Source organism: Canis lupus, chromosome 20, assembly GCF_003254725.2.
Source record: "Canis lupus dingo isolate Sandy chromosome 20, ASM325472v2, whole genome shotgun sequence".
Taxonomy (NCBI): Eukaryota; Metazoa; Chordata; class Mammalia; order Carnivora; family Canidae; genus Canis; species Canis lupus.
Window position 1 is genome coordinate 45,140,476 of NC_064262.1, and position 12,895 is coordinate 45,153,370.

A 12,895-nucleotide genomic window follows, 5' to 3' on the forward strand; every position below is an offset into this window, starting at 1 on the left:
ACAGGGCCCAGCCCAGCCCACTGGCCTTAGATGAACTCACCCACGTCCCCGGCGTGGCAGGCTCAGCTCCTTCTGAAATGAGAGGAAACAGGGGTCATTCCCAAGGAGACAAGCCCTTCACATCCCTGGCCCTCCACTCAGGTCACTCCCCAGTTGGCCCCTTGGTCACCAGGTCTGGACAATGCCTCCTTTCTGCTGCCCAACACACTGGGCCGTGCGTGCCCTGCCTCAGAGCCTTTGCACTGGCTCTGTCATCTGCCAGGACGGCCTTCCCTCCCCTCTGGTTAGTTAATTATACATCATCCCCTCAGCTCAGGCATCCCTTCCTCCTGGAAGCCCTCTCAGACTCCCAATCACCTCCCTGCCCAGCTCATACCCTACTTGTACCTAAAAATAGCTTCATTATTTTAAATAACAAATTAGTTATATTTATAAAGAAGTATATCAATAGTTGTTACATACTAACAATCTGTTGAGAAAAGAGAGATTCTTGACTCATCCTCACCCTGCCCCCTCCCAGATTTGAAAGCAGTCCCCCCTCTCCTTCACCTGGCAAAGCCTATGCAGATTTGCATCTTGGGAACCACTGGGGAGTGGGGGCCCTGATCTGTGACTCCCTACTGAAGACCCTTTTAGAGCTCAACAAGCTGATCTGCACCAACCCTGGGTGTCCTCACCAGGGCAAAAAGTCCAGCACTTGGGGTCCACAGTGACCCCAGAGTCCATCCTCAAATGTGGCTCACCCAAGAAGGTCCTTAAATTCCCCAAAGGCCATGTAGTACAAGTTTAGAACCTGGGGATACTCAGACCTGGGTCCAGATCTATTTATTAGCTGTTCCTTCCTGGCTGTGAGACCTCGAGCCAAATAACTTGTACTATCTGTGCTTTGATTTTCCCATCTCTAATGTGGAGGTCACATCAGGAGGGTCCAGGGTAATAAGGAGCAGTCAGTATTACTGTTGCTGTTGTGTGTTGTGGTGTTGTTGTTGAGCTCACCAAGGGCCTGGGCAGACTACCATAATATCTGATAGATTTTACATTTACTGAGCCACCTACAACAGACCAGGAGCAGGAGTCATTTTACAGGCAGGGAAACTGAGGCACAGAGGGTAGCCAGCTGCCCATGTCTCTTGGTAGAGAGAGGGTGGGGAATCCAGGTCTCTGGACATCCCTCCTCCCCCCCCCCCCCCAACACACACACACCAGGGCCTTCCAGTCGAGGACACATGACTATTTTTACCTAGGTGGGCTCTGGGCTGCCCACATCCAGAGCGGGGCGTTCACCATGGCAACGATTGACGTCATCAACCTCCGCAGCCAATTCAAGGGGGCCGGAAGCTGCCCTGCGCAGGACGGGGCTGGGAGAGGTTGGCTGGGTCCCCCAACAGGGGAAAGGGCAGGTCTGGGGGATTGAGGTGTCACTCAGAGGCCTGACCCCAGCTACTTTGAACCCACAAAACAAAACCGAGCTGTTCAAGGTGGGAAGAGGCTGACCTGCCATCTGAGATGTTTCTGTCTCCCTGAATGAATGCTTCTGGGGATCGAAAGCTCCCTGTCATTCAGGGCAATTGATCATTATAGTCCCAGGAGCCACCACGACCATTAAGGCCTCCTTCTGCCCCCTCCAATTGTTTTGAGATCATATGTCAGCTTTCCCCTCTCTAACCTGTGAAGACAGTGAGGAGCTGGCATCTGACCCCAGGGCTACTTGCTGCAACCCCTCCTCCCACCCCAGCCATCTCCTTCCAAAGCCCCAGGCAGTCCTGGGTTCCCAGTCAAGCTCCCCCTCATCTGAGCTGTGTGACCCGTGCCAAGCAATCTCGCACTTCTGTGCCTCAGTTTCTTCATCTGGGAAGCCTCCCGGTGACACAGGGTCCCGGGAGGAATCAAGTAGCAAGCTAAGGACCTGGCACCGGCGGAGAGGCTTCAACAAATCAGAGCCAAGACAATGATTTTGTGAGGTTAATAATAACCACCAGTGGAACCACAAATTTTAATTTGCTTCCAAAATACAGAAAGATGTGAAGTGGCAGAGAGAAGCGAGGGAAGGTCGGCAGCTCTCGGCAAAGGCTGGATGGAAAGCTAGGACCACATGGAACTCTCCCGGCACCGCCCCCGGACCCTCTGCTCCCAGAGCCATCTGCTTCCGCCCTCAGCCCCCTCTTTGCAGGCTGTTCCCCAAGGAGTGACTCCTGCGTAGACTGGGGTAGGTGGGGGCCCGATCCCTTGGAATTGCCCTTTAAAGATAATATTTACGGCATCCTCTTCTGTTCTTGGCTGGGCTGGGCGAGCTGCCTCCCAGCCAGAAGCCTCAGCTCCATCCTGAGGAACCCCCAATCTGGAGAAGACAGAGCAGGGCGTGGACACCTCCATACTGGAGGCATTAGGGGGGACCCAGAGGGAGAGAAGAGGCTGGAGCAGGCAGCAGGGGGGTGGGGAACGACAAGAGACTTCCTGCCTCCCCCTCCCCCGGCTAGTGAGAATCTATAGGGTGGAAGTGGGACTCAGCCCAGTTGGCACCAAGCCCTGGGGGAAGTTGGCAGCTGCAGTGAAGGGAGAAAAGTCAGCAGGGACCACATAGCACCCGCCTGAGGGCTTTGGGGAGGAGCAGAATAAGTGGAACTGCGCTACAAGGAGGCAAGATGGACCTTCCGGGGAACCTCTTCAGCAGCAGCAGAGACAAAGTTCAGTTACAAGCCCTGGCCACCTCTACTGCCCCTGGATTTGGGGATCTGGTGTTTTAAAATTCTGCCCTTTGTGAAGCAAGGGTCCAGGTGGTAGATGATAAAAATAATGATAAAATAATAAGAATAGGGCAGCCCGGATGGCTCAGTGGTTTAACACCACCTTCAGCCCATGGTATGATCCCGGAGACCTGGGATCAAGTCCTGTGTCAGGCTCCCTGCACGGAGCCTGCTTCTCCCTCTGCCTGTGTCTGTGCCTCTCTCTCTCTGCATCTCTCATGAATAAATAAATAAAATCTTAAAAAATAATAAGAAGAATAGTAGTTGTAGCAATAACAGCTCACTTTAACTGGCACCTGCAAGCGCTGCATGGAAGACTGAGCTTAGGGACGTCTGGGCAGCTCAGTGGTTGAGGGCCTGCCAGGGGCACCTGAGTGGCTCTGCCTATGTCTCTGCCTCTCTCTCTGTCCCTCATGAATAAATAAATGAAAAAAAAAAAAAAAAAAAGACTGAGCTTAACCCAAACCAGTAAGGCCCAGTTGCCAGCTCTTCCCTTGATAGAATGCAAACTGGTGGTGGGAGGGCCAGACCAGGTCCTGTTGACCACCTCCCAGCGTCTTACATTGCCACAAGCAGGTTGGCCAGCATTCCCACCGGCTATTGCCTGCCCCATCAGTCAGTAACTGACAGGAACCCCCCCCTTCCCCCCACCTTTCCTCAGGTTTTTATGAATTGACTCTTAGACCTTTGGCAAGTCAGCCTCCAGAGTATCTGATTGGCTCTGACCAGCAGGCTGCCACCTGACTGGCTGGGGGAGCTCCTGGGCCATTTAGGGGACTGTATAGTTAATGCCCCAAACCAAGGCCCTCCCACCACCAGGTACCCACAGGAGCCAGACTGGCTAGAATTCCAAATCTCTTACTCTCCCACTCTGAGCCTCAGTTTCTCCCTCTGAAAAAGGAGGCTAATAATAGCACTGATCTTGCACTTTTAGGAGAATTAAATGCATGTACAGAGCTTTGCATCTGTAGGTGCCAGTTAACGTCAGCTGTTATTTATACTAATCTTTTTATTTTTAAATATTATTTTCATTGGGACGCCTGGGTGGCTCAGCGGTTGAGCCTCTGCCTTCAACTCAGGGCGTGATCCTGGAGTCCTGGAGTCCCGGGATCAAGTCCCACATCAGGCTCCCTGCATGGAGTCTGCTTCTCTCTCTGTCTATGTCTCTGCCTCTCTGTGTGTGTGTCTCTCATGAATAAATAAACAAAATATTTTATTTTATTTTTTAAAAAAGATTTTATTTATTTATTCATGAGAGACACACACACACACAGAGAAAGAGAGGCAGAGACACAGGCATAAGGAGAAGCAGGCTCCATGCAGGGAGCCCGACGTGGGACTCGATCCTAGGTCTCCAGGATCAGGCCCTGGGCTGAAGGTGGCGCTAAACCGCTGAACCACCTGGGCTGCCCTCTCATGAATAAATAAACAAAATATTTTTTGAAAATTATTTTCATTGTCTGGGGCACCTGAGTGGCTTGGTCGGTTGACTGACTCTTGATTTCAGCTCAGGTCACAATCTCAGGGTCCTGGGATGGAGTCCCGTGGGTGGGCTCTGCTCTCCGGTTCGGAGTCTGCTTGTACCTCTCCCTCTGCTCCACCTCCTGGCATATGCTCTCTCTCTTAAATAAATAAACTATACCTTAGGGACACCTTGGTGCCTCAGTGGTTGAGGGTCTGCCTTTGGCTCAGGTCATGATCTGGGGATCCTGGGATCAAGTCCCGCATCAGACTCCCTCCGGGAGCCTGCTTCTCCCTCTGCCTATGTCTCTGCCTCTCTCTCTCTCTCTGTCTCCCATGAATAAATAAATAAAATCTTTAAAAAATATATTTTCATTGTCTCTTACTTGGTAGTTCACTCCAGGCCCCTCCCTCCCTGGCTTCTGGCTCCCTCTTTGCCCCACACGGGCTCCAGAGGAGTCTTTCAAAGCCCTCAGGTCTGGTGTGTCTTCTCTAGCTCCAGGACTTTCCATAGCTCCCCATCACCCTAGGGGGAAAGTCTAACCTCTTTAAAATTGGTGCTGGAATCCCTTGACGCAGACAGTCCCCTCTCGCCCCCAGTTCTAGTGCTGAGAAATAGCTTCTAGCTTCTAGTTTCCCCATACAACACATAGAGTTACATGCTTCTGAGCCTTGGCACAGGCTGTGCCCTCCACCCAGAAATCCCTCACCCATCTGGGCAGTCCCTTGTCCCTCTGTCTCCATGGAGGAAGACCTGCTAGTGCAGGGCTGGTCTGGAGGGGGAGCCAGACCTGCCTAGGTTCAAATGCTGCCTACCTCACCTACATGCTGTGACACCTGAACAGTGGCTACGTTTCTCTGAGCCTCAGTTTCCCCTTTTGTAGTATGGGACTCGTCATCAGGGTAGGGATACCTCCTCCCCACGGAACAGGCCCCCACTTCCTGACGTCAGCAGCGCCCCCATTCGCCTACCCGATGGCAGTTTCTCTATTTTAAGAGGCCGCGGGCGGGGCTTGAATCTAACTGGGGCTCCAGGCGGGGCCTGTCCCCCCACAACACCCCACTGCTCACCGCCCCCTCCTCTACACCCAGGCCCCTCACTCCTGCCTCTGGCCTCGGACTTCCTCCTGTCGGATCCCCTCCCCCACCACACCTGGCGGGGGTGGGAGTGTTTCTGCCTCGCAGCTCTGCCCCTGCTCTCCCTGACCAACCCCCTCCCGCCGCCCAGTCCTTTCTAGGTTTTAGCCTCCTTGGGACTCTTCTATTTCCCCATGCACCCACCGCCACCTGCGCCGCCACCCGCGGCTGCTTCCTCTGCTCCAAGGCCACCCAGCAACGCTTGGTTCAGGCGCCTTTTCCAAGTATGCCTGAGCGTCCCACACTGCAGCTGACCGCTCCCTGGGGTCACTGATGCTCCCAACACGCTGGGAGATCTGGGGGAGCGGTTTCAGAGGTGAACACCCCGCTGCCTCTCCGCTGCCGGGCACACAGCAGGCACTCAATAAATGTTCGTTGTGTAAATGATGAATCTCGGGTTCCCGGGTCGGCAACCTGGCAGCTTCTTAAGGGTGTGGTCTAAGCCCCAGAGGGTTTGGTTCGATCACCTTAATTCCCTTTGCACAGAGGCCCAGAAAGGTCAAAGAAGTGGCCCACCGGAGTCACATGGCCCCCGAGTGGGCTCAAACTCTGACACCTATGTTCTTACCTCCTGGTAACGCAGCCTCCCAAACACAACCCCAGGCCAAAGGGCAGAGAAGGAAAGCCTTTATGGCAAATGGGGAAACTGAGGTCCAGAGAAGCAAAAGTGGCTCCCGCCCTCCTCCTCCACCCCCGCAGGCAGTTGGCAGTGTTCTGTGCAATAGAGAGCTATTTCAGGCCGCTGGATTGAATCCCTGTCGGCCCACCTCGAGTTTGTGACTCTTCCAGACCCCAGCCTCAGTTTCCTCGTTTGACAAACGGGCGCCTGGACAGCCCCGACCTCCCCGGCTCCCCTTAGGGGTGATCTGAGGCTGGGGCGCGGTGGCGCAGCAAAGGCACGAGACTGGCAATAATACACATTAATTAATAGTAATGTATCACTAGTAAAGAGATTAATACAGGGATGAACATATGGTGAGCGCGCAAGGGCTGCTGTTGCTTGTATTATTATTAGAACAGCTGGTGGCAAGGGGGGCAGCCCTCACTCCCTTTCTCCCACCGTAGCGCCTGGTGCCTCAGTTTCCCCATCTGTCAAACGGGGCATATCCCCTTCCCACCCGGCAAGAAGCACTTTGAGAAGCGGGTGGGCAGAGGGAGCGATCGGAGCGCGCGCCCCGCCTTCCGCCTCAGTTTCTCCAGACACCGAAGCCCCGCGCCCGGCACCCAGGCCAGGTCCACTGCGCTGTGCCCTCCGCCCGCCCACGCAGGGGCCTCACCTGGAGCCCTCGGCGCCGCAGGAGGCTCGGCTCGTCCATGGCCCGCTAGTCCGCACCGCCCGGCCCGCCCCCGGCCCCGCCCCAACCTGCCAAGCCCCGCCACCCCGCGCCATTGGTCAAGCCGGTCAGCTGACGCGGCCTAGCCCCGCCCCCGCGGAGCCCTCCTCGAAGGGCCCCGCCTCCGTCGTTGGATCGCCGGACAGCCCTTCCCAGCCCCACCCTACCCGCCCCCCACAGCCAAGATGAAAACATTTTTTTTGGTTTTCAATGAATCCACCCAGACGTAAGGGAACATTATCGTCCCCATTTTGCAGATGAAGAAACTGAGGCCCATAGAAGTTCATTAATGTGCCCAGGGCACACAACAAGGCTGGTTCTAGGGTGAAGTGAATGAGGCACTCCGTTCCCTGCAACATTTAAGAGGACCCACTAATACCAGTAATTAAGATACACAAGATTTTAATAACATAAGTTAAAGAATCTAAATTAAGGTGGTGCTCCTGGGTGGTTCCGTTGGTTAAGCGTCTGCCTTCAGCTCAGGTCCTGATCCCAGGGTCTTGGGATGGAGCCCCACCTTGACCTCCCTGCTCAGTGGGGAGCCTGCTTCTCCCTCTCCCTCTGCCTGCCTCTCTGCCTACTTGTGCACTCACTCTCGCTCAAATAAATAAATAAAATCTGAAAGAAAAAGATTCTAAACAAATGCAAAAAATGTGTGATGAACTAAACATCAAAATTTCAAGTAAAGATAGGATCAGACTCCGCCCTTCCCTGACCCTGCCTCACTTGTTTCACCCTAATCCTAGCCCTGGTCCCAATAAAACTTTCTTTATAAGAATGGGCAGCCGCTGTTGTTGCCAGTTTCTGTTTTGAGGATGGCTGCTTTTGCCAAGCCACCTGGGCACCTGGCTAAGTGCTTGGTGAGGACCGCCTTTCACAGGTATCTGGTGATAATCGATCAGCCTCACTTTGCAGATAAAAGCCCCAAATCCCAAGACAGCATCCATGTTCTCTCTTTCCTTGGGACCCCCACTGTCTCTGCAGCTGCAGTTCCCCTTGGCTGCCCCACTGCTAGACCTAGATATTACTGTCTCTTCTCAGGTGAGAGGAGACCCCAGGGGGGACCCAATAACCTTTGAGGTTCTCTAGGCTCCTACCAAATTACAGTGGCCAGATTGATACATAAAAATAAAGGACGCCCTGACAACACTTGTTTTTCTCATCCACATTTTAAAATTGACATATAGGGCGCCTGGGGAGCTCAGTCAGTTAAGCAACTGCCTTTGGCTCAGGTTATGATCCCAAGGTCCTGGGATCCAGCCCCACTTCAGGCTCCCTGCTCAGTGGGGAGCCTGCTTCTCTGCCTCCCACTCCTCCTGCTCATGCTTTCCCAATCTCTCTCTCTGTCAAATAAATAAATAAACTCTTTTAAAAAATAAAATAAAATTGACATGTAATTCACACACCATAAAGTATATCTATCTATCTATCTATTTATTTATTTATTTATTTATTTAAAATGTATCTTTTTAAAGAATACCACTCAGTGGTTTCTAGCATATTCTCAGAGTTATGTAATTACCACCACTATCTAATCCCAAACATTTCATCAACCCTCAAAGAAAACCTTTACTCACGAGCAGTCACAAACGGTCCCCCCCACCTCCAGCCCCTGGCAACAATCAGTCAGCTTTGTGTCTATGGATTTGCCAGTTCTAGACATTTCATGTACATGGAATCATACAACACACGGCCTTTCGTGTCTGGCTTCTTGCACTCGGTACAATGTTTTGAATCAGTTTAAATTCAAACTGATTGAGTTTGAATCAGTACTTCATTCCTTTTTTATGGATGAATAATATTCCATTGTGTGGATGGACCACATTTTGTTTATCCACTCTTCTGTTAATAGATATTTGAGTTTTTCCACTTTTTGGCTCTTGTGAATAGTGCTGCTATGAACATTCATGCACCAGTTATTATGCAGAAATATGCTTTTGATTCTCTTGGGTTTACACCTAGGAGTAGAATTCCTGGGTTGTATGGTAACTCTATATTCAGCTTTTTCAAAAACTGCCAGACTGTTATGAGCAGTCCAAAGCAGCCACTGTTATGGGCTGAGTAGTGTTCTTCCAAAACTCGTGTGTTGAAATACTCAGCACCATTACTTCGGAATGTGACTGTATTTGGAGATAGGGCCTTTATGGTTTTTTAAAAAAAAACATTTTATTTATTAATTTGAGAGAGAGAGAGAGAGAACACGAGCAGGAGGAAGGGCAGAGGGAGAGGGAGAAGCAGACTTCCCACTGAGCAGGGAGCCTGATGCAGGGCTCCATCCCACTGACCCTGGGATCATGACTTGAGCCAAAGGCAATTCTTAACTGCTTGAGTCACCCAGGTGCCCTAGAGATAGGGCCTCTGAAGAGGTAATCAAGGTAAAATGAGGTTATTTTGAGTGGATCCTAATCCAATATGACTGATGTCTTTATAAGAACACAGAGGGCAGCCTGGGTGGCTCAGTGGTTTAGCACCTTCTTTCAGCCCAGGGTGTGATACTGGAGACCTGGGACCGAGTCTCATGTCGGGCTCCCTGCATGGAGCCTGCTTCTCCCTCTGCCTGTATCTCTGCCTCTCTCTCTCTATCTCTCATGAATAAATAAATAAAATATTTAAAAAATAAATAAATAAAAGGACACAGACGTGCACAGAGGGAAGGTCATGTGGACATTTGGGAATATGCCATCTGCAAGCCAGGGAGAAAGACCCCAGAAGAAACCAAACCTGCCAAAATCTTGTTCTTGGACTTCTAGCATCCAGAACTGTAAAAAAGTAAACTAACTTTCTTTCTTTCTTTCTTTCTTTCTTTCTTTCTTTCTTTCTTTCTTTCTTCTTTCTTTCTCTTTTCTTTCTTTCTTTCTTTCTTTCTTTCTTTCTTTCTTTCTTTCTTTTCTTTCCTTCTTTTTTTGATTTTATTTATTTATTTGACAGAAAATGAGAGAGCACAAGCAGCAGGGAGCAGCAGGCAGAGGGAGAGGGAGAAGCAGGCTCCCTGCTCACCAGGAAGCCCGATGTGGGGCTCGATCCCAGGACCCTGAGATCATGACCTGAGCTAAAGGCAGAGGCTTAACCAACGGAGCCCCTCAGGCACCCCAGGAAATAAATCACTTATTGAAGCCGCTCAGCCTTTTTGTTAACGGCTGCCCTAGAAAATTAGTACATCCACCCAGTTAAATTTAGTTTCAGATAAACAATGAATACTTTTTCAGTACAATGTCCCATGCAATCCTTAGTAAATAGACATGCTAATTCTAATTTAATTGGGTGTGTTCTATCTGGCAACTCTTCACTAAATGGACTTCAGGCTGTAGCTTGCCTACCTCAAGTGATGGGAAGCTCACGCCTTGTAGGGCCCAATGGCTCTATTTGTGGTTTGTTTTGCCTAAAAATTCTCTTTGAGTCCAAGCTGAGATGGACATGTGACCTAGAGACTTTCATCCACCTCAGCCACTGTGATTGGCTCATGGAGGACAGGTAACTCAAGCTCAGCCAAGCAGTCTTCCTTGGAGACTTTGGCTAGAATCCTGGGGAAATATAGGTTCCCTGCACCAGACAGAGACCAGGCAGATGGGGAGATGCTGGAGGGAGAGCCACCAGAGAGGTATCAAATGCTCTTGCTCCATCTGGAGAAATCCTACATAGAACTTCCAAGATGACACCTTCAATGGGCAACAGGGGATATTTACTGACTGACTGACTGTATGAATGAATGAGTCAATGAGTGAAATTTCCCCTTAGTGAACACCTATGCATCCTTCATAATTTCAAATTTTCTTGAGAAGCATCAGAGAACACTTATTGACTGAATAAATTTTTAACCTGTGAACTTCTACACATCCATCAAAACCCTCCTCAAATGTCTCTAAAGGGCATCTGGGAGTGAGAGTTTGTTTTCTTGATAAACTTCTGTGTATTTTTTTTAACGCAGAACTTCAACTCACCACCCTGAGATCAAGACCTGAGTTGGACACTTAACCACTGCCAAGTGAGCCACCCAGGCACCCCCACCTACTGTGTATTATTATTATTTTTTAAATATTTTATGTATTATTTATTTATTTATTTATTTATTTATTTATTTGAGAGAGAGTGAGCAGTGAGCGGAACAGACAAGAAGACTTTGTGCTGGTGACCGCAGAACCTCTCGCAAGGCTTGATCCCATCACCCCAAGATCACCACCTAGCCAAAATAAAGAGTCAGATGCTCAACCAACTGAGCCACCCAGGCGCCTGTCCTGTGTATTCTTTAAAACATCCTCAGATGATCTTCTGGAGGCATCAGAAAGTCCTTGGTTGAATGAATGAAAAATATTCTTATTGGCGAATGATGCCTACAAATGTGTTTGATAAACAAACTAACAGATTTTCTGCCTGCAAACTAACTCCTACTTAACCTTCAACATTCTCCTTAGATGCCCTCCGGGGGAATTAGGGTCTCAGTGGCCACTCCTCCCACTGCAGGTCACTCACGATGGGAGAAAACGGAAGCCGAGGAGGGTGGGGGAAATTCTGTGGTCACTCCTGTCACGATTTCCATTTCCATTTCCGGGGGCCCCTTTTAACCAGTCCTTCCTGCCCCCCCTTCCCCGCAGCTAGTGAGGCATCTGAAAGTAGGGCTACCCTAGGGGCGTATCCCTGCTGTGTTTCTGGGGCGGCAGCGGGGAGGAGCCCAGAAGGGCACCCTAAGGGCTTCCTGGAGTAGGAGGCAGGCAGGCTGAGGCAGGTGGGTGTGCAGATTTGGCACAGGGAAGGTGAAGCGTAGTGAAGGGGAAGGTGAAATGGAGTGAACCTTGGGGCTAGCTTCGGACCGCGACTTTGATCAGGATAGAAACACCACCCCACGTGGGGCTGGAGTCTTGCTCACACACCTGCTACGGTTCCCCAGTGCACTTGGGAGAAAGCCCAGCCCTTTAGCCTGGCCCTTGAGGTCCCCATCTGCCTCACCACCTTCATCTCTCCTGTGGAGTCCCGGACCTGCCATGTTCATCTTGATGCTCCCCAAAGCATGTCCCTGAACCTTTAAGCCTTTTCTGTGCCCTCTGCCAGGAATGCTCTTTCAATCTATACACGCAGTGCCAGAGCCCCCTTCTCTGGGCATCCCTCCCAACTCTCCCTTGGGACACTCCCAGCCTCTGCCCCTCCCCGCACCCAGCAGTGACACCAAGGAGCTGGGGGGCATCTGTGTCCAGCTGGGCCCCCGCCTCCACTTCCCTCCCCCGCTCAAAGTCTTCCCGGTGGCTGCTCTGACTTTGGGGGCTGGGAAAGAGCTGCGACAAGAGTAGAGGCCACTGGGGGTCCCCCAAACAATGATTAATTATATGGGCTGTGTGAGGGGCATTATCTGGCAGGAGCCAGCCCTCCTTTATCCTCATGACAGCCCGTTTTGCAGATGGGGTAGCTGAGGCCTGGAAGGGCCAACCTGGGTGGAGGGGCAGCCCTGGGGCATGAGGCTTACTCCCAAGCAAAGCTTGGGCTCACCAGGGTGGGGTTGGGGGTTTTGTCTGAATCTGTCTCTTCATGTGCAGCAGGGGACTCCAGTGGTCTGGGCACCTCGGGGCTCAATTTCTCCTTCTGTGAAATGGGGCACATAGATGGTATCCACTGGGGTAGGGGGCCTCACGATCATCATGAGGAGGCCAGGGATTTGGCCCTGTCTCCAACCAATCTCTTCCATCTTTCTTTATGTTTCTCTCAATCTGTCTCTGTCTCTGTCTCTGCCCCTCCACATCAGCTCTGCAGCCCACCCCGCCCCCTGGCCTGGCCTGGGCCCTGCTGCCCGTGAAGGCTGCTCTGTGCGGGGTCACGGGGTCCCCGTCCCCACTGTGCCAGGCCTGGGACACTGCCTCTTTGTTCCCTTGGCTCTGACCTCATGGCCTCCCAGGCGCCTGACCCTGACTGGCCCAGCTGCCCCTGGGGACAGGGCGCCTCTGAGAATGGGCTTCCTTCCAGCCCACCTGGGCCTCAGTCCCCAGATGCTCTTCCAGGAGAGACCCTGGCCACGTTCCTCAGTCTCCCCCCCACCCCTCCGTGTTCCATGAACACTTTTGTTTGAGGTGAAAATCGCTGGGGATCCCTGGGTGGCGCAGTGGTTTAGCGCCAGCCTTTGGCCCAGGGCGCGATCCTGGAGACCTGGTGCATGGAGCCTGCTTCTCCCTCTGCCTGTGTCTCTGCCTCTCTCTCTGTGTGTGTGACTATCATAAAAAAAAAAAAAAGAAAATAAGA

At 51.6% G+C, this 12,895-nt stretch overlaps 1 protein-coding gene and 1 long non-coding RNA gene across 12 annotated transcripts in view; one reads left to right on the forward strand and one right to left on the reverse strand.

Annotated features, from left to right (window-relative positions):
• Window positions 1–6,723, reverse strand: part of MAST3 (microtubule associated serine/threonine kinase 3) — a 39,318-nt gene extending 32,595 nt beyond the window's left edge. For 9 of the 11 annotated variants that reach the window (XM_025458039.3, XM_049097458.1, XM_025458036.3 and 6 more), the window contains exons 1-2: window positions 6,620–6,673; window positions 41–72 (exon numbers count right to left, since the gene is read on the reverse strand). In XM_025458039.3, the coding sequence (XP_025313824.1) occupies window positions 41–72; window positions 6,620–6,658 (71 nt within the window). In that variant the 5' untranslated portion in view covers window positions 6,659–6,673. Of the gene's footprint in view, window positions 1–40; window positions 73–6,619 lie in introns of all 11 variants that reach the window. The other 2 variants (XM_049097463.1, XM_049097462.1) reach the window with 1 other exon arrangement.
• Window positions 1,323–3,190, forward strand: LOC125753073 (uncharacterized). The gene is made up of 2 exons (XR_007404042.1): window positions 1,323–1,478; window positions 2,016–3,190. It is a non-coding gene; the product is annotated as an uncharacterized LOC125753073 (long non-coding RNA).
• Window positions 6,724–12,895: the final 6,172 nt, after the last annotated feature.